Source organism: Amblyraja radiata, chromosome 23, assembly GCF_010909765.2.
Source record: "Amblyraja radiata isolate CabotCenter1 chromosome 23, sAmbRad1.1.pri, whole genome shotgun sequence".
Classification (NCBI taxonomy): Eukaryota; Metazoa; Chordata; class Chondrichthyes; order Rajiformes; family Rajidae; genus Amblyraja; species Amblyraja radiata.
In genome coordinates, this window is record NC_045978.1 from 5,248,322 (window position 1) to 5,269,697 (window position 21,376).

The window sequence follows — 21,376 nt, forward strand, 5'->3', positions numbered from 1 at the left end:
TATATATATATATATATGTACGTATGTATATGTGTATATGTATTTGTGTGTGTAGACATATGTGTATGTGTATATACGTATGTGTGTGTGGGTGTGTATATGTGTGAGTGTATATGTGTGTATATATGTGTATATGTGTGTGTATGTGTTTGTGTGTGTGTGTGTGTATATATGTATATGTGTATATGTATTTGTCTGTGTAGACATATGTGTATGTATATATGCATGTGGGTGCGTGTGTGTGTGTATGTGTGTGTGTATATGTGTGTGTGTATATATATATATATATATATATGTGTGTGTGTGTATGTATATGTGTATAGATATGTGTGTGTGTCAGTATGTGTGTATATATCCACACACTGAACCTTTTTCTCTTGTTTATTACATTGTTTACAGTGTACTATGTTTACACATACTGTTTGGCTGCTGCAAGTTAGAATGTCATTGTTCTGTCTGGGACACATGACAATAAAACTCTTGACGAGCAAATGGAGTGATGATAACACAGGTAGTAACTGGATTGGATAGGGTGGACGTGTTTCTACTAGTTGGAGAGTCTAGGACCAGAGGCCATCGCTTCAGAATTAAAGGACGTTCCTTTAGGAAGGAGATGAGGAGGAATTTCTTTAGTCGGAGGGTGGTGAATCTGTGGAATTCATTGCCAAGTCAATGGGTATTTTTAAGTCAGAGATAGATAGATAGATTCTTGATTAGTACAGGTGTCAGAGGTTATGGGGAGAAGGCAGGAGAATGGGGTTAGGAGCGAGAGATAGATCAGCCATGATTGAATGGCGGAGTAGACTTGATGGCCTGAATGGCCCAATTCTGCTCCTATCACTTATGAACTGTAAGGGCAATCTTCATGAGAAGATCGAGGAGATTTGTTGTGTGGACGAACGCTCTCTTGAATTTCTACCAGCGTACGGTCGAGTGGATATTCACCATGGCCTGGCTTGGCAACTCGGACACCCAGGAATGAAGGTGATTTGTAAAGAAAAGTGGTGAACACTGCCCAGTCCACCATGGGTACTGATGTCCCCACTATCGACGGCATCTGCCAAAGGTGCTGACTCCAAACGGAACATTTGTTTGGTTGTTAATTCAGCTGTTAACCGAAAGATTGGTGGTGGGTGGCACAGTTGCACAGCGGTAGAGTTGCTGCCGTACCACGTCAGAGACCCGGGTTCGATCCTGACGAGGGGTGTCGTCTGTATGGAGTTTGTGTTGTTCTCTGTGTGACCGCGTGGGTTTTCTCTGGGTGCTCCGGTCTCCTCCCACATTACAAAGACGTGTGGGTCACAGTTTAAGGATAAGAGGGAAGTCTTTTAGGACCGAGATGAGAAAATCATTTTTTACACAGGGAGTGGTGAATCTGTGGAATTCCCTGCCATAGAAGGTAGTTGAGGCCACAGTTCATTGGCTATATTTAAGAGGGAGTTAGATGTGGCCCTTGTGGCTAAAGGGATCAGGGGGTATGGAGAGAAGGCAGGGATGGGATACTGAGTTGGATGATCAGCCATGATCATATCGAATGGCGGTGCAGGCTCGAAGGGCCGAATGGCCTACTCCTGCACCTATTTTCTATGTTTCTATGTAGGTTAATAGGCTTTTGTAAATCAACCCTTTTGTGTAGGCTAGAAGTAGTGGATGAGTGATTAAGAAGGAACTGCAGATGCTAGAAAATCGAAGGTAGACAAAAGTGCTGGAGAAACTCACCGGGTGCGGCAGCATCTATGGAGAGAAGGATGAGTGATTGTTGGTTGGCGTGGACTCGGTGTGCTGACTGGGCCTGTTTCCACACTATAAACTAATCTGTAGGAAGGAACTGCAGACGCTGGTTTACACTGAAGATAGACACAAAAAGCTGGAGCAACTCAGCGGGTCAGGCTGCATCTCTGGAGAAAAGGAATAGGTGACATTTCGGGCCAAGACCCTTCTTAAGACACATCTGCCCGCATTTGGCCCATATCCCACTGAATCTTTCGTATCCATGTACATGTCCAAATGTCCTTCTGGATACTGTTATGGTACCTGCCTCAACTTCCTCCTCTGGCAGCTCATTCCAAATACCCACCAGACTCAGTGTGGGAACGTTGTCCCTCTGGTCTACAAAGCCCTTAATGGGCCTTGCCCCCACCTACATCAAAAGTCTGCTTACCCACCACTCCACCTCCAGGCCCCTCAGATCGGCCGACTTGGGGTTACTGAACATCCCGCGGTCTAGGTATAAGCTCAGGGGCGACCGCGCCTTTGCGGTTGCAGCTCCTAGACTGTGGAACAGCATCCCTCTTCCCATCAGAACTGCCCCCTCCATCGTCTCCTTTAAGCCGAGACTTAAAACTCATCTTTACTCTCAAGCCTTTCCTGCCGTCCTCTGAGCGAGGGCTACATGTATGTAGTGATGTATGTACTTAATCTATGAACCAATGTTGTATAACGTTAGTACCTCCACCAATGTAAAGCACTTTGGCCAACGAGAGTTGTTTTTTAAATGTGCTATAAAAATAAAAGTGACTTGACCTGACTCTGGTTCCCATTAAGCTGTGTCAATGAGAAATATTTATTTTGAGGTTTATTGCCTGAGGTTGACAACGTCTCTCTGTCTGTTTTGCAGTACACTTGAACGTCACGGATCTTCGAGCCAACCAGGTGCGGTTCACCTCCATGTGCGCTCAGTGGGAAGGGTTTGTTGGATCTTCTGGCTACAGGATTGTGCTGGAGTCACAGACAGGTAGACACGCTCTGAGAACTCGCGTTTAAGCTGAGATTTGTGTTTTTCTTCCTATTTTCCTCGACTTTCCTTTTCTCCTTTTAATCACGTTTCAACAAGCTGGAGAGAGTGCGGGGAAGATTAACGAGGATGTTGCCAGGACTATAGGGTCTGAACTATTGGAAGAGGTTGAGTCGGCTGGGTCTCTATTCCTTGCAGCGCAGGAGGATGAGGGGTGATCTTACGGAGGTGTGGCTAAAACCATGAGAGGAATAGATCGGGTCTCTTGTCCAGAGTAGGGGAATCGAGGACCAGAGAACATAGGTTTTAGGTGGTGGGGAAAAGATTTCGTAGGCATCTATCTATGCGGTAACATTTTCACACAAAGGGTGGTGGGTGTATGGAACGAGCTGCCAGAGGAGGGAGTTGACGCAGGGACTATCCCAACTTTTAAGAAACAGTTAAGGGCCTGTCCCATTTGGCGATTTTTTTCGGCGACAGCTGGCATCATTGACTGAAGTATGAGGTCGCGGCGTGACACGGCATGATCACGTATTGACGGGCGATGTTTCCTCAAGTGTCGTAACTTTATTTTTGTCGCCACTGGATTTTGAAATGTTCAAAATATTTCGCCGATCCTGAAACATAAGTCGCTGAAAAACTCGCCAAGTGGAACAGGCCCTTTAGACAGGTATATAGATAGGACAGGTTTGGAGGGACATGGGCCAAATGCGGGCACATTGTTTCACTCTGACTCTATACCACATTGTGGAATGTGTACCAGTTTGGTTTAGATTCTGGTCACGTGTACTGAGGTACAGCTCGAAGCTTTTGTTGCCTGCTAACCAGTCAATGGAAAGACAATACATGGTTACAATCGAGCCATTTACAGTGTAGAGATACATGATAGGCGAATAACCTTTAGTGCCAGGTAAAGCCAGCAAAGTCTGATCGAGGATAGTCCGAGGGTCACCAAAGAGATAGATAGTAGTTCAGGGCTGCTCTCTGGTTGTGGTAGGATGATTCAGTTGCCTGATAACAGCTGGGAAGAAACTGTCTCTGAATCTGGAGGTGTGCGTTTTCACACTTCTATACCTTTAGCCTGATGGGAGATGGGAGAGGAGGGAGTGGCCAGGGTGCGACTTGCCCTTGATTGTGCTGCTGGCCTTGCCGAGGCAGAGTGAGGTGTAAATGAAGTCGATGGAAGGGAGGTTGGATTGTGTGATGGACAGTGTTATATTCTCGAGGTAAGCAGCCTGTTTCTCATTAATTTGTTTTTTCTCTGTTCGATTACAGAAGGAAAGGTGCAAGAAAATACTCTGCGCGCAGGAACAAACAAGTACTGTTTCCATCATCTATTTCCCAATAGTCAATACAAAATCACAGTCTACACGAAACTGCAAGAAGTCACAGGATCTCCAGTTTCTGTTCTTCAGTCGACATGTAAGTTAAGAATAAAACAGCATGAAAATACAAGTTAAGGGCCTGTCCCACTCGGGCGTCATTTACGCGACATCATTTAACCGTCGTGACGCACACGTGACGTGCGCATGGTGCGTGGTGACGTAGGCAGTGATGCGCAGTCGTACGCGGCGCCCCAGGAATTTGGGATGTACAAAATCTTCGCGCGCCATCTGCGTGACGCGCAAATGACGCCCAAGTGGGAAAGGCCCTTTAGTCAGCTCAGTTCCGTTTATTGTCACGTGTACCGAGGTACAGTGAAAAGCTTTTGTTGCCTGCTAACCAGTCAGCAGAAAGACAATACGTGATTACAATCGATCCATTTACATTGTATAGAAACATGATGAGGGAATAACGTTTAGTGCAAGGTAAAGCCAGCAAAGTGCGATCAAGGATAGTCTGAGGTAGACAAAAGTGCTGGAGAAACTCAGCGGGTGAGGCAGCATCTGTGGAGCGAAGGTCCATAGACGCTGCCTCACCCGCTGAGTTTCTCCAGCATTTTTGTCTACCTTCGATTTTCCAGCATCTGCAGTTCCTTCTTAAAGGATAGTCCGTGAGTCATAAAAGAGGTAGATCGCAGTTCAGCATTGCTCTCTGGTTGTGGTAGGATGATTCAGTTGCCTGAAAACAGCAGAAGCCCCCCCTGCCTGTTCCTTCAGTGAATGAACTTGTGGTAAATCATTCACCTTCAGTTTTAAGTTTTGTTTTAGCTTTTGTTGTATTTATAAGAAGCACATGTTTTGGTTTAGTTTAGAGATACAGCGCGGAAACGGGCCCCCTTCGGCACACTGAGTCCACGCCGACCAGCGATCCCCGCACATTAACACTATCCTACACACACTGGGGGATCATTTTACATTTACACCAAGCCAATTAACCTACAAACCTGTACGTCTTTGGCGTGTGGGAGGAAACCGTAGATCTCGGAGAAAACCCACGCAGGTTTCTCACGGGGAGAATGTACAAACTATGTAACGACAAGCACCCGTAGTCAGGATCGAACCTGGGTCTCTCTCGCTGTGAGGCAGTAGCTCTACCGCTGGTCCTCCGTGCTGCCCGTGACACTATATCCCTCAATGCCATTAATCCCATTCCCCTAAGGACATAGCCATACAGCACGGAAACAGGCCCTTCGGCCCACTTGCCCATGCTGACTAAGATGCCGCATGTACTCTAGTCCCACCTGCCCGGGTTTGACCCATATCCCTCCAAACCTTTCCTGTCCATGTACCTGTCCAAATGTTTTTTAAATGCTGTTATAGTATCTTCCTCAACTTCCCTCCTCTGACAGCTCGTTCCATATACCCATATTCCCTCTATGTGAAAAAATGCCCCTCGGGTTCCTATTAAATCTTTCCCCTCTCACCTCCAATATGATTAGAGCACTATATCGCCACTGAATATCAAAAGGCTGGGGAGGCTTCTCTGTTGTCACCTTGTCGTGGTGGAGAAGCTTGTGTGGACCTGAGATCCTGAGAGCGATGCCGTCTGGAGCTATGCTCCTGGTAGGGCCACCCATGGCGGTAAGGTCGAGGGGGAGGTCTCTGACAAAGAGCAATCCAACCAAGACCACAAAGGTGGAACAGGCGGCGGACGATGGCTGACCTTAGTGGAGCGTCACAACGGCTGGGAAGGCGGATGAAGGCTGGAGCAGAAAAGGGTCTCCGGTCGTCTTGAACTCCATGCCACTGGATCCTGACCCAGATCTGTCAAGGACCGTGGGGTGGCTGTCTGTGCACCAGTCTCCCCACGTTAAACAAAGTCACGCACAGGTGTCCTCCATGTAGGGAATAGCACCCTGGAGACACCAATGGTCAGCCTTGACCGAAGGGGGCCTAAGAAGAAGAAGGAGATGCTGGAAATGTGAAGTAAATACAGAAAATGTGATAGGTTTAAGGTGAGGAGGGTGGGGGGGGGGGGGGGGGAGATTTCATAGGAACCTGAGGGATGATGTTTTTACACAGAGGGTGTATGGAATGAACTGCCGGAGGAGGTAGTTGAGGCAGGTACGTTTAAGGAACATTTAGACACATACCTGGCCAGGACAGGGTTAGTGGGACGTGGGCCAAATGCAGGCAGGTGGGATTAGTGTTGATGGGACATGTTGGTCGGTGTGGGCAAGTTGGGCCTCTGGGTGTAGGATAGTGTTTCCACACAGTATGACTCTATGATAAAAACACCTCAGCAGATCAGGCAGAAAGAGATGAGACATGTTCTATGTCTATTTCAACTGAGCCGCCCAGTTTGTACCGAATTTTAACAAGGCGCTAATCCATATTTTGATTGGGGTCACACCTCGACTGATACATAGAAACATAGAAAATAGGTGCAGGAGTAGGCCATTCGGCCCTTCGAGCCTGCACCGCCATTCAATATGATCATGGCTGATCATCCAACTCAGTATCCCGTACCTGCCTTCTCTCCATACCCCCTGATCCCTTTAGCCACAAGGGCCACATCTAACTCCCTCTTAAATATAGCTAATGAACTGGCCTCAACTACCCTCTGTGGCAGAGAGTTCCAGAGATTCACCACTCTCTGTGTGAAAAATGTTTTTCTCATCTCGGTCTTAAAGGATTTCCCCCTTATCCTTAAGCTGTGACCCCCTTGTCCTGGACTTCCCCAACATCGGGAACAGTCTTCCTGCATCTAGCCTGTCCAACCACTTAAGAATTTTGTAAGTTTCTATAAGATCCCCTCTCAATCTCCTAAATTTTAGCGAGTACAAGCCGAGTCTATCCAGTCTTTCTTCATTTAGTCATTGTGTGATCATTTAGTCCATTGTGTGAATGTGCCCAACATTCATCAGCTCTAATGGCAACAACAATCATTTTCAAGATTACCTGGTGCGTTCAGCTTTAAGCATTAAAATGAGGAAAATGCCTCAAGTTTAAAAGTAGAATTAGGATATTCGGCCCATCGAGTCGTCTCCGCCATTCAATCATGGCTGATCTCTGCCTCCTAATCCCATTTACCTGCCTTCTCCCCATTACCCTTGACACCCATTCTAATCGAGAATTGGTCTACCTCTGTCTTAGAAATATCCACTGACTTGGCCTCCACAGCCCTCTGTGGCAATGAGTTCCACAGATTATCTACCTTCTGACTAAAGAAGTTCCTCTTCACCTCCTTTCTGAAAGAGCGCCCTTTAATTCTGAGGCTGTGACCACTGGTCCTAGACTCTCCCACTCTATCTGTGCCTTTCATTATTCTGTAAGTTTCAATGAGGTCCCCCCTCAACCTTGGGAGGATGGTTTAGAATGGAAAAAATAGAATTGTACAAGTTAGAATCTAGAACAGTACAGGGACAAGCCCTTTGGTCCATAATGTCCATGTCAAACATGATGCCAAAATAAACAAATCTCATCTGCCTGCACATAATTTTCATCACTGCAGATCCAAGTACCCATCTAGAAGCCTCTTAAGTCACTAGACATAATTTCCTGAAGATAGACACAATGCTGGAGTAACTCAGTAATGCAGCACCTCTGGAGAGAAGGAATGGGTGACGTTTCAGATCGAGACTCTTCTCCAGGCTCTGGGATAATATCCCAAATAATATCCTAATATTTACACTATACCACATTACTGAAACTTGAACATGAAGGGATGAAATCAAACAAGAACTGTTTTGCATTACTTAGACTGTTATTAGAGTCGTAGTATGAAACAGCATGGAAACAGGCCCTTCGGCCCAACTTACCCACAAAGGCCAACACAGTTACACTAGTCCCACCTGCCCGAGTTTGGTCCATACCCCTCCAAAACTACCCTATGAAGAAGGGTCTCGACCTGAAACGTCAACCGTTCCTTCTCTCCAGAGATGCTGCATGTCCCGCTGAGTTACTCCAGCTTTTTGTGTCTACTGTCCTATCCATGTACCTGTCTAACTCTTTCTGAACTGTTGGGATAGTCCCTGCCTCAACGACCTTCTCTGGCAGTTTGTTCCATACACCCACCACCCTTTGTGTGAAAAGATTATCCCTCAACATGGGGAGAAGGCAGGAACGGGGTACTGATTGTGGATGATCAGCCATGATCACATTGAATGGCGGTGCTAGCTCGAAGGCCAGAATGTCCTATTCCTGCACCTATTGTCTATTGTCAAATTCCTATTAAATCTTTACCCCTTCACCGTAAACCTATGTCCTTTTGTCCTCGATTCCGCTACTCTGGGCAAGAGACTGTGCATCTACCCGATCGATTCCTCTCATGATTTAATATGTGTTATTATAACATTATGATTTGTAGCACCTCTTGGGAGATAAAATTCGAATTGAAAATTAAATGAAGTCCTTACTAAATTATCGAACACAAAATTAAATTGCGAAGAATATACTTGTGTTGCAATTATTATATTTTAAGGTGTAATTTTGTTTCCTGTTGTTAGTGCCACTTCCAATCAGATCAACATTTGCTTCCAGCACTCCTCCAATCGATCTGAAAGGTAAGATTTTTTAATTATTTAATGTATTTCTGTGTCAGAACTGTTGGTGTAACATTTGTTTAGACAAACGCTGAGCAACAATGAAATTCTTACTTGCAACAGAATAACAGGCCTGTAAATATAATATTCATAGATAACACAATGAACAAAAACTTCATATAATTAAACTCAATATTAGTGCAAAAATCCCAAAGTCCTTAGAGCGACCAAGATGGTCCTCAGCACATAGTTTAGTTAGTGTTTGCGGAGTTCAAAATCCTGATGTAGAAACAGAGAAAATCTGTTGCTGGTTTATACCAACAATACACATAAAATTGTCACCTTGTCGTGGTGGAGAAACTTGTGTGGTCCTGAGATCCTGAGAGCGATGCCGTCTGGAGCTACGCTCCTGGTAGGGCCACCCATGGCGGTAAGGTCGAGGGGGAGGTCTCTAACAAAGAGCAATCCAACCAAGACCTCAGCGGTGGAACAGGCGGAGGACGATGGCTGACCTTAGTGGAGCGTCACAACGGCTGGGAAGGCGGATGAAGGCTGCAGCAGAAAAGGGTCTCCAGTTGTCTTGGACTCCATGCCACTGGATCCTGACCCAGATCTGTCAAGGACCGTGGGGTGGCTGTCTGTGCACCAGTCTCCCCACGTTAAACAAAGTCACGCACAGGCGTCCTCCATATAGGGAATAGACCCTGGAGACACCCATGGTCAGCCGCGACCAAAGGGGGCCTAAGAAGACACACAAAGTTAGACACAAAAAGCTGGAGTAACTCAACGGGTCAGCCAGCATCTCAGGAGACTTGATTCTCAACGCCCTGTTCCACTGTACGAGTTCATTCAAGAGTTCTCCCGAGTTTGGCCCTGATCCGAACTCGGAGAATTACGGTAATGGCCGCTTGTAGGTACATGAGGGTATCGTGGACATTTTTCAACATGTTGAAAAATCTTCACGAGCTTACCGCGTTTCCTGAGTAACAAGCCGTTAAGGGATGTCCCCGAACTCCAACGTACCCGCTACGTTCATTCTACGTGCTTGCCACCAGTTTGATTATTTTTTTTAAACTCGGGAGAGCTGTTGAATGAACTCGTACAGTGGGACAGGGCTAATACTATTATATCTGGGATCAATAATGAAAATCCCAGCATGTTTTTAGTGTTGTAAGTTGTCTCTTCGTTTCCAAACCACAAGGTGGCGGTGTTGCTCTCTCGACGCAATTCATCTGTGTACCGAATGCTTCTTTCAAGTAACTAATCAGAGAATCATTTCTTTATAGATAATGAATAGAAGTGAGCAATGTGGAAAACTGAAGAGCTGTTATTTTTGAAACTACAATTAGCTATGTTTAATCTATAATCAGATTTTACTGGACTTTATCTTGCACTAATTGCACATTGAATAAGAGAGATTTACAGATTAGGACCAAATGCGGGCAGGTGGGACTAGTGTAGCTGGGACATGTTGGCCGGTGTGGGCAAGTTGGGCCGAAGGGCCTGTTTCCACACTGTATCATTCTATGACTCTATTCCTTTTATCTAATCTATCTCTATTCCTATGACGTTATTCCCTTTATCCTGCATTTGTACAGTGCAACAGGCTAGTACTCTATTCTTTGGAGTGCAGGAGGATGAAGGGTGATATTATAATGGTGTACAAAATCGTGAGAGGAATAGATCGGGTAGATGCACAGAGTCTCTTGCCCAGAGTAGGGGAATCGACAACCAGAGCTCACAGGTTCAAGGTGAAGGGGGAAAAGATTTACTAGGAATCTGAAGGGTAATTTTTTCACACAAAGGGTGGTGGGTGTATGGAACAAGCTGTCCAGAGGAGGTAGTTGAGGCAGGGACTATCGCAGCATTTAAGAAACATTTAGACAGGTACATGGATATGACCGGTTTAGAGGGATATGGGCCAAATGCAGGCCTATGTTTCACATAAGGACCTGTTTCCGTGCTGAGTGAATCTATAACTCCAAACACATTTGAATGAGGGAATTTCTCTCCAGAGTTTTTGTTGAAAAGCCTGAATTTCTGCATTTTCTGTGATCTCTATCTTCCTTGAGTCTAATAGTGGGCTTTGTGACTGTTCCATGATACGAATAAGGGGTCGGCCATTTAGGACTGAGATGAGGAAAAACTTTTTCACCCAGAGTTGTGATTCTGTGGAATCCTCTGCCACAGATGGCAGTGGAGGCCAATTCACTGAATGCTTTCAATAGGGAGTTAGATTTAGCTCTTTGGGCTAAAGGAATCTAGGAATATGGGAAGAAAGCAGGAACGGGGGTACTGATTTTAGATGATCAGCCATGATCATATTGAACGGTGGTGCTGGCTCGAAGGGCCAAATAGCTTACTCCTGCACCTATTTTTTTTTTTTATATTTCACTGGATGTATTCAAGAGAGAGTTAGATATAGTTCTTAGGTCTAACGGAATCGAGGGATATGGGGAGAAGGCAGGAATGGGATACTGATTTTGGATGATCAGCCATGATCATATTGAATGGCGGTGCTGGCTCGATTAGGGCCGAATGGCCGACTCCTGCAACTATTTTCTATGTTTCTATGATCCAATTCCAAGGATGGAATCTTTGGCTTGTTGCTTTGATCACGGTCCTGACCAGACTTCAACTAATCAGATGATCTTGATGTGAATTTTCCTGTCTTTGGCGCTGTGTTTCTACCCCGACACACATCAAAGCACTGTCATTAATCTTCATAGGTTCCAGCTTCGTCATTTGTGCTCTTTCAACTGGAGTTTTTCCAAATGCATTTTGAAATTTAGCGCACATCTGCTTATAAGGCTTTCTATGGATGCTGCCACTGTCATTTCACTCTCTAATACGCAAGCCAAGGGGGGGGGGGGGGGTCATAGAGTCATACAGCACAGAAAACATAGAAACATAGAAACATAGAAATTAGGTGCAGGAGTAGGCCATTCGGCCCTTCGAGCCTGCACCGCCATTCAATATGATCATGGCTGATCATCCAACTCAGTATCCCGTACCTGCCTTCTCTCCATACCCTCTGATCCCCTTAGCCACAAGGGCCACATCTAACTCCCTCTTAAATATAGCCAATGAACTGGCCTCGACTACCCTCTGTGGCAGGGAGTTCCAGAGATTCACCACTCTCTGTGTGAAAAAAGTTCTTCTCATCTCGGTTTTAAAGGATTTCCCCCTTATCCTTAAGCTGTGACCCCTTGTCCTGGACTTCCCCAACATCGGGAGCAATCTTCCTGCATCTAGCCTGTCCAACCCCTTAAGAATTTTGTAAGTTTCTATAAGATCCCCTCTCAATCTTCTGAATTCCAGCGTGTAATTATCATGTGTAACATTACACATGATAATAATACACTTAAACCTAAATCTAAAACTAGTTAACTAACTACAATCCAAAAAGATCCTCTCTTCCCATGTCCGAGTTTGAAATTAAATTCGTGAAATCCAGTATCAGTAATTTACGGTAAAATACCGTATTTTAGTGTTGAGACCAAAAGGTCCTGAATGAATCGTCTCAAATCTTGCTGCTTTATGGTAGGATGTTTAAGAAGGGCTGATGTGGCAATGCCAGCTTCTTACAATTTCCAGTTCATCTCTACAGAAGCTGACAAATGTGAGATGTACCTGATATAATGCATCACAGTTGCACCCACAAATTGAAAACTATCACCTCCAAAACTGCAGCTTCTTATAGCCAGAGTTATGGGCTCGTAGGGCCGAATGGCCTACTCCTGCACCTATTTTCTATGTTTCTATGCTTCTATGTCTGGCTATGGAATGCGTGTAGTTTGTATGTTCTCCCTGTGAGCGTGTGGGTTTCCTCCTGGTGCTCCGGTTTCCTCCAACACCCCAAAGACGTGTGTTTTTTTTTAGGTTAACTGGAAAAAAAAATGACCCTAATGTGTTGGGAGTGGTTGAGAAAATGGGATAGCATTCAACTGGTCAGCATGGACTCGGTGGGCTGAAAGGCCTGTTTCCATGCTCTATCTCTAAACACTAAATATTTCACATAGAATAAAATTGTAAAACAAAATGCACATAATATAAGGCTCAGACAATTCTAGAGAGTATAAACCAAGTCTATCCAGTCTTTCTTCATAAGACAGTTGAAAGAGGCCCTTCGGCCCAACTTGTCCATGCCGAACAAAATGCACCATCTAAGCTGGTCCCAGTTGGCCGCGTTTGTCCCATATCGCGCTAAACCTTTCCTAGCCATGTACATTTCCACACGGATACGTGCTGTGTGACTCTCGAGCTAACCCTCTTTTAAGGTCTCGACCCGAAATGTCACCCGTTCCTTCTCTCCAGAGATGCCGCCTGTCCTGCTGAGTTACTCCAGCATTTTGTGTCTACCTTCGGTTTAAACCGGCATCTGCAGTTCTTTCCTACATCTCTTTTAAGATAACCTGTTTTCTATGAACTAGAAGGTAGACAAAAGTGCTGGAGAAACTCAGCGGGTGCAGCAGCAACTATGGAGTGAAGGAAATAGGTAACGTTTCGGCCCGAAACCCTTCGGGTTTCGACCCGAAACGTTGCCTATTTCCTTTGGGTTTCGGCCCCAAACGTTGCCTATTTCCTTCGCTCCATAGATGCTGCTGCACCCGCTGAGTTTCTCCAGCATTTTAGTCTACCTTCGATTTTCCAGCATCTGCAGTTCCTTCTTAAACAAATTCCATGAACAGAACATCGCTTCAAGCCTTTTGTTTTGTGTCTCCTTTGCGACGTCTTTAATCGAGTTTTTGGATAGAAAGCAACTCCGGTTTCCTCCCGCACTCCAAAGACGTACAGGTTTGTAGGTTAATTGGCTTGGCATAAATGTAAAAGCATTGTCGCTGATGTGTGTAGGATAGCGTTAGTGTGCAGGGATCGCTGGTCAGCGCAGACTTGGTGGGCCGAAGGGCCTGATTCCGCGCTGTATCTCTAATAATAATAATAATAATAATAATAATAATAATATATTTTATATAGTATAACATAATTAACTAATAAAATTTAGATTTAGATACCCCGAGAACATGGATTGTAAAAAAAAAGAACAGTAAAATAGTCAAAACAGTTCAAACAGACTAAAGTTCAGATGTGTTCAAAAAGGAACTGCAGATGCTGGAAGATCGAAGGTACACAAAATTGTTGGAGAAACTCAGCGGGTGCAGCAGCATCTATGGAGCGAAGGAAATAGGCGCCGTTTCGGGCCGAAACCCTTCTTCAGACTGATGGGGGGTGGGGGGGGGAGAAGGAAGGAAAAGGGGAGGAGGAGGAGCCCGAGGGCGGGCGGATGGGAGGGTGGGAGGAGACAGCTAGAGGGTTGAGGAAGGGGAGGAGACAGCAAGGACTAGCAAAATTGGGAGAATTCAATGTTAATGCCATCCGGATGCAAGGTCCCCAGACGGAATGTGAGGTGCGCGTGTCTGTGCGACGTGACCATCCGAGGGAGACAGTCCAGGGGGGGTGGGGGGCACTCAGCAGGGCCGGTTCAGAGCTGCTATAGCTCTGCGAATGAAGCTGTTCCTGAGTCTGGACGTTCGGGTGTAGAAGGCCTTGTAACGTCTGCCGGAGGTAAGTAGTTCGAACAGTCCATTACAAGGGTGTGAGGAGTCTCTAAACTAAACTAAACGACCGTTCTCCTTCTTCAGATTGCCGTGCTGTCACGGCCGACCTGACCTTTATAATTGACGGCTCCACGTCGGTAGGAGAAGCGAACTTCAGGAAAATCATCTCCTTCGTCCACGACAGCGTTAGTGTTTTTGCCAAACTCGGGCCAGAGGGGATACAGGTAAGGGGGTTATATACAAACCGAGAGTTTTCTAGATATTTCTGTTTTTTAAATACAGGTCCACCGCCGATTTTCCGGCTACTGATAATCCGGCATCTCCTTTGAACAAAATGTTCCCGATGTTGGGCGAGTCCAGAATCGGGGGTCACAGTTGGGGTCGGTCATTTAGGACTGAGATGAGGAAAAATGTCTTCACCCAGAGAGTTGTGAATCTGTGGAATTCTCTGCCACAGAAGGCAGTGGAGGCCAATTCGCTGGATGTTTTCAAGAGAGAGTTAGATTTAGTTCCTTAAGGGGCTGTCTGTCCCACTTGGGCGACCTAATTGGCGAGTTTAGAAGAGTTCGAAAAAATGTCATGTTGAAGACCTCCTTCGACTATGTTGAAGACTAGCTACGACTAACTTCGGGAGAATTGGACACCGAATGGTGGAGAGTGAAGACGACCTCCTTCGATCTCCTTGGACCTCCCTTCGACTATGTTGAAGACTACCTTTGACTTCCCTCGATTACCTACGACTAACATGCCGACCTACTACGACTAAACCTACGAGTCAAAATGTATCGATTTTTTTCTATGGCGACCTTTTTTTTTACTTGCGGGCATATTGTAAAAAATATGGTACAGTTAGTGGGTCAGAGGTGTATTGTTGTATCATCATTTCGTCAAGTCTGTTGGTCTGGCAAAATGGATAATCCAGCAAGGCGTTGGAACCAAGGGTGCCGGAAAATTAGTGGTAGACCTGTATTTTGCTTGTAAGCTGCTCAGAAATCTCTATTTCTATTTGCAAGGGCTTGTCTTTAGGTTTAGTTTAGAGATACAGCGCCGAAACAGGCCGCTCGGCCCACTGATTCCACATCAACCGGAGATCCCCGCACGCTAACACTATCCCACACACACTGGGGACAGCGTATACCAAGCTGATTAATCTACAAACCAGTACGTCTTTGGAGTTTGGGAGGAAACTGAAGATCTTGGAGAAAACCCACGCAGGTCACGGGGAGAACGTACCAGCTCCGTACAGACAGTACCTGTAGTCGGGATGGAACCCAGAGAGAGAGAGGGAGGAAGAGAGAGATGTAGGAAAAGTCACAAAGAACGTCTGCATGTACATCAAACCTTAGAATTTAATATATCTTGACCAGCTTAGTTCACGGTATTCATAAGACTTAGGAGCAGAATTAGGCCATTCACCCCCATCGAGTCAGCTTCGCCATTCGATCATGGCTGATCTATCTTTCCCTCTCAACCCCATTCTCCTGCCTTCTCCCCGTAACCTTTGACACCACAGGTGGCAAACTGAGGTCAACCTGTTGGGAATATAACAATTAATTTGTGGTACGGAAAATAAACAATGGACATTTTCCGTTGGGTATGGTGATTTATTTTGCGTCGGAAGGAACTGCAGATGCTGGTTTACACCGAATGTTGACACCAAGTGCTGAAGTAACTCAGCGGGGCAGGCATCATCTCTTGAAAGACAGAATGGGTGACGTTTCGGGTCGAGACCCTTCTTCGGACTAATTTTCTTATTTTCACAGGTATCGGTGAGCCAGTTTAGTCATCACATGACAGATGAAATTCAGCACAGCTCCTTTAGAAATAGAGAGCAATTACTGGGAAGCATCTACGACATACCTTACAGAGGAACGGACACCAGCACAGGTAAATCACTGCTTACAGACCCCCCACTCTTTTCTAGGGGGCGCCGTCCTGTATGGTATGGCTACCCAGCCTGCAGCTGTCCGTTTTTTCTCTCTTTTTTTAAATTTTTAGTTAGTTGAGTTTTTTGTTCTGGAGTTGTAGCCTTTTTTTATGTGGGGGGAGGGAAGGGAAGGGGGAAACTGCTTTTCTAGGGTCCCTACCTGGTCGGAGAGGCAGCTTTTCTCTGGGCTGCACTGTCGACCCCGTCCTCGCGGCCTACCAGCGTGCCTGGAGCGGCGTTTCCTGTCGGGGACCGCCCAGAACCTCGGCTTCGGCAGCGGCACAGCGCTGGAGCGCTATCGCGGAGCGGGCGATGCCCTACCCGGGTCGCCGCGCTGGAACTCCAGTGAGCTGAGACCGTCGATAAAAACATCGCGGAGCTGCGGGTCTGAGGAGCGGCCAGCTGCGGGTGGCGGCGCTGACTTTTCATCGGGAGCCTGATCGGGAGCCTCAGCGAGATCACCAGTTGCGGAGCTCCATCCGGCGCGGCCTTGTTGGCTTCGGAAGCCGCGGTCTCCAGTACGGAAGCCGCTGTTCCAGGGTTCCCAAGCCGCTGTGAGGATTCTCCCGACGCCGGAGCACCATCACCCGGTGAGAACGGCCTGGAACATTGGGCCTCCGTGGAGGCAACTGTGGAGGCCTCAATAGGCCCGACTATGGGTGAACTGGGGATGGGGACTGGACTTTGTGCCTTCCCTCATGGTGGAAACCATTGTGGGGGGATGTTTTTATGTTTAAATTTCTTTATTACTGTTATGTCTGCATTCTTTCTTTATGTGCTGCATTGGCAAGAAGCATTTCACTACACCTAGGTGTATGTGACCAGTAAAATAACCTTTGAACCTTTGAACCTTTGATCTTAGATTCATAACCTTATCTTTCATAATGTAACAATAGACAATAGACAATAGGTGCAGGAGTAGGCCATTCGGCCCTTCGAGTCCACACTGCCATTCAATGTGATCATGGCTGAACTTCCCCAATCAGTACCTCGTTCCTGCCTTCTCCCCATATCCCCCGACTCCGCTATTTTTAAGAGCCCTATCTAGCTCTCTCTTGTAAGCATCCAGAGAACCTGCCTCTCTCCGCCCTCTGAGGCAGAGAATTCCACAGACTCATCACTCTCTGTGAGAAAAAGTGTTTCCTCGTCTCCGTTCTAAATGGCTTACTCCTTATTCTTAAACTGTGGCCCCTGGTTCTGGACTCCCCCAACATCGGGAACATGTTTCCTGCCTCTAGCATATCCAAACCATTAACAATCTTATATGTTTCAATGAGATACCCTCTCATCCTTCTAAACTCCAGAGTGTACAAGCCCAGCTGCTCCATTCTCTCAGCATATGACAGTCGTCCCGCCATCCCGGGAATTAACCTTGTAGGTTAATGTAACATGTTGTTTGAAGTTCCATCCTCCGCAATCGATAAATCTACTAAATTCAGTATCTAAGAATCATACAATAATAAAGAAAAGAAGATACGCTGTGTTGGAATAACTCAGCGGGTCAGGCATCATCTCTGGAGAACATGGATAGGTTATGTTTCAGGTCGGGACTCTGAATGAATGAATGAATGAATGAATAAGTTTATTGGCCAAGTATATACACATACAAGGGATTTGCCTTGGTGCTCCGCTCGCAAGTAACAACATACTGTAAACAATTAAGAATAAAACATAAAACCTTAAAACATTAAGAATAAAACATTATAGTTTAAACATGTGAATGAAATAAAATACCAGACCAAAAGGAGGCTACAGACTTTAGTTTCAGTCTTCTTTAGACTGTAGCCTAAATTCTTTAGACTTTAACCTAACCTTGAGTTCTTGAGTCTGAAGAAGGGTCTCGACCTGAAACGTCACCTACTCCTTTGTTCCATAGATGCTGCCTCACCCGCTGAGTTTCTCCAGCATTTTAGTCTACCTTGAGTTCTTTCAGCTCACTGAACCTGTGTCAATGTTTTGAAAGATCTGTCCATTAAGTTCCATCCTTACTGCATAGAGTCTGAAGAAGGGCCCCGACCCAAAACGGCACCTGTCCTTGTTGTCTAGAGATGCTGCCTGTCTCGCTGAGTTTCTCCAGCATTTTGTGTCTCTTGGGAACAGAAGAGGATGTTTGAGTCAATTACTCTGGTATATTATTGCATTGTATAATCAAACCAGTCTCTGCACTCATTCACAACAGCAAACGGATTCATCCACAACACCTCTCGTCATTGTGCCATCCCCACCCCAGTACGTTACCTGTTCTCCCACCACCTCCATTCACCTTCATTCATTCCCCTCCGCTCACTCATCTGCCAACCCCATCCCCCATTTCCCTCCCTCCACCTGTATCCACCTATCACCCGCTGAGTTACTCCAGTTTTTTATGTCTGCGGTTTTAACCAGCATCTGCAGTTCCTTCCTCCACTTTTCGCTTGCCAGGCTTAGACCCGCCCCGCCTTTCTCCCCCCCCCCCCCCCCGCGAAGAAGGGTTCCAACCCGAAACATCGTCCGTCCGTCCAATCCTCTCCGCAGATGCTGCCTGACCCGCAGAGTTCTTCCAGCACTTTTTATCTCCATGATAATCACTTGAGTTTACAGTTGTTGCCTTCAGAGGTAAAATGTTCTACAGACGTAGGATGAAGATAGAGCTTGTACTACTTCATTTAATTTAAGTTAATTTAGATTCTACGGAGCTGATGGACATTTTGCAGCTCATATATTAGCCTAGATCTTGTGGAGGTATTATGTCATGCTTCTGGGATATTAATTGCATATATAGAGTTAATGACCCCTGGTAACAATGAGTGAGAGGAGGGGTTGTGGGGGGGGGGGGGGGGGGGGGGGGAGGGGTGGGGAGAAGTGGTGACAACGGAGATGTGAATGAGCCTTAAAGCGCTTTCTCACGGGGCGACTTGACGCAAGATGTAACCAGAGTGAAGTGGTCGTGGTCTAGCACGATATCACACGATATAACGGGGGGTAGATAAAGAGTTCCCACGGTACTCGGCATTTCTGTTATTTGTGCGAGTGACTTGTCCGTCTCCCGAGCTTCCCCGTTAAATCTTGAATGAACATTGTGAAGTGTTGTAAAAACATCACGTGGCACAAATGATGTCACTTTTTTTTCCACACACTATAAATATCCTCCCTAGGTTGAATTGGCTCATTTGGAGACATGCCTGTACTAATGCCGTGACTTTACTGCAGGAAGATGCCACATTACTTAGGAGAGAGGGGGAGAGAGACAGAGAGAGAGGCACAGAGGCAGTGTGATGTACTTCGGGGCGACTGGCGGAAGAGAAAGAGCGCACATGACCTTGGTCTATCTGTGTGTGTGGGAGCAAAGAGAAACTAAGCAGAATACATCGGTCTTATTGTGTGTGGGGGGGGGGGGGGGGATAAAGAGAGAGGTGGGGGAGGGGGTGAAAGAGAGGGGTGGGGGGGAGAGAGAGAAATGAGGGGAGAAGTATATACACACACAAAGCAGAGTTTTACTGTGTATGTGGGAGACACAGATGGACTGAGCACAGTACCTCGGTCTTACTGTGTGTGGGAGAGGGGGGAGAGAGAGAGAGAGAGAGAGTGTAAGTTACCTAAAATTAAATAATTCAATGTTCATAGTGAACACAGACACAAAATGTTGGAGTAACTCAATGGGTCAGGCAACATATCTGGAGAAAATGAACAGGTGGCGTTTGTGTCTATCTTCGGTAAAAACCAGCATCCGCAGTTCCTTCCTGCACAATGGATCTCAGTGTCAAGTCTCTGACTCCCGTTGGCAGGCCATTCGGCCCACAGCCCGCCCAGCGATGACTAACCCATGTCACAGGGGGATGGTGTGAAGGCGGAGTTAGACAGAGCTTGATTAATGTTACGGTTGGGGAATGGGCCATAATATGGCCTGGGAAACGCTGTTATTCGTGACGCCCCCTCCGCCCTTTCCCAGCTGTTCTCAATCGCACCCCTGGCCACACAAAAATTTATACTTTAAGAAGGAATACACGGAACATTTAAACTCAGAACGCTTCTAACAGAGTGAGCCATGTGAGCACTTTGATCATTCTCCCTGTATTTGCATTTGTCAAAATAGTCGGAAAAAAATGTTTAAAAGTGTTCATACCTTTTGCTATGCCTAATTGGCCCTTACCTCTGCGAAAATAGTCTGATATTCGTAGGTGAAATGTCACCAACAATAATTGATTCTATTATTAATTGACTAATAATTGACTCTATTAGCGGAAAGATGCAATTCTGATCTAATATTATCAGTGCCTCTGTCTTTGGAAGCAACACCAGCAATGTATTAAATCTGACTACATGCGGCACAGCGGTAGAGTTGCTGCCTCACAGCCCCAGAGACCGGGGTTCGATCCTGACCATGGGTGCAGTCTGTATGGAGTTTGTATGTTCTCCCTGTGACCGCGTGGGTTTTCTCCGAGTGCACCGGTTTCCTCTCACACTCCAGAGATTACAGGTTTGTAAGTTAATCGGCTTCGGTAACATTGTAAAATTGTCCCTGGAGTGTATAAGAATAGGTGGTCGGCGCGGACTCGGTGGGCCGAAGGGCCTGTTTCCGCGCTATATCTCTAAAATCTGAAGTTAGGTAATGTCTAAAGGAACTGCAGATGCTGGTTAATACGCACAAAAGGACACAAAATGTTGGTGTAACTCAGCAGGTAAGTCAGATCTGGGAAGAAAAACATAAAAAGCTGGAGTAAGTCAGCGGGCCAGGCAGCATCTCTGGAGAAAAAGAATAGGTGGCGATTCGAATCGGAACCCTTCTTTAGACATCCTAATCGGAATTGAGTCTGAAGATGTCTCGTCCCGAAACATCACCTATTTTTCTCCAGAGATGCTGCTTGACTCGCTGAGTTACTCCAGCTTTTTGTGTCTGTCTTCGGTTTAAACCAGCATGTGCAGTTCACTCCTTTACACGGGTCTCTGGAGAACATTGATTGGTCGCGTTCCGGACCCTGCTTCGGAAAGGCATCGATCGCTAGTCGGCGAGGACTCCGAGCTGTATCTCTCAAAGAAGTACATGTGAAAAATTTCTCAAGGACCATAAAAATGCGGGACCTTTCAGTAAAGTCCCTTTTAAAGATTATAGTTATTTTCTTAACATAACTCATGAATAAGCTGATGTCCATATGCGGATGCAAATCTTTATTTTTTAAATTCAATCCCACAGAAGACAATTTTTACTCACCTTCTGTCCCCTCTGTCCAGCTTCCGGGTTCACCGTTCGCAGGAATTCCCACGGTAAACACAAGAGTTATTACGGATATCGCACTGGCCACTACGTGCATATA

General features: G+C 46.0%; 1 protein-coding gene across 4 annotated transcripts in view; it reads left to right on the plus strand.

The window, feature by feature from the left end:
• Positions 1-21,376, plus strand: part of LOC116986177 (collagen alpha-1(XIV) chain-like) — a 110,142-nt gene that overhangs the window by 57,190 nt on the left and 31,576 nt on the right. For all 4 annotated transcript variants that reach the window (XM_033041427.1, XM_033041429.1, XM_033041426.1 and 1 more), the window contains 5 exons: positions 2,618-2,734; positions 4,010-4,156; positions 8,565-8,621; positions 14,243-14,382; positions 15,922-16,045. In XM_033041427.1, coding sequence (XP_032897318.1) covers positions 2,618-2,734; positions 4,010-4,156; positions 8,565-8,621; positions 14,243-14,382; positions 15,922-16,045 — 585 coding nt within the window. The remainder of the gene's footprint in view (positions 1-2,617; positions 2,735-4,009; positions 4,157-8,564; positions 8,622-14,242; positions 14,383-15,921; positions 16,046-21,376) is intronic.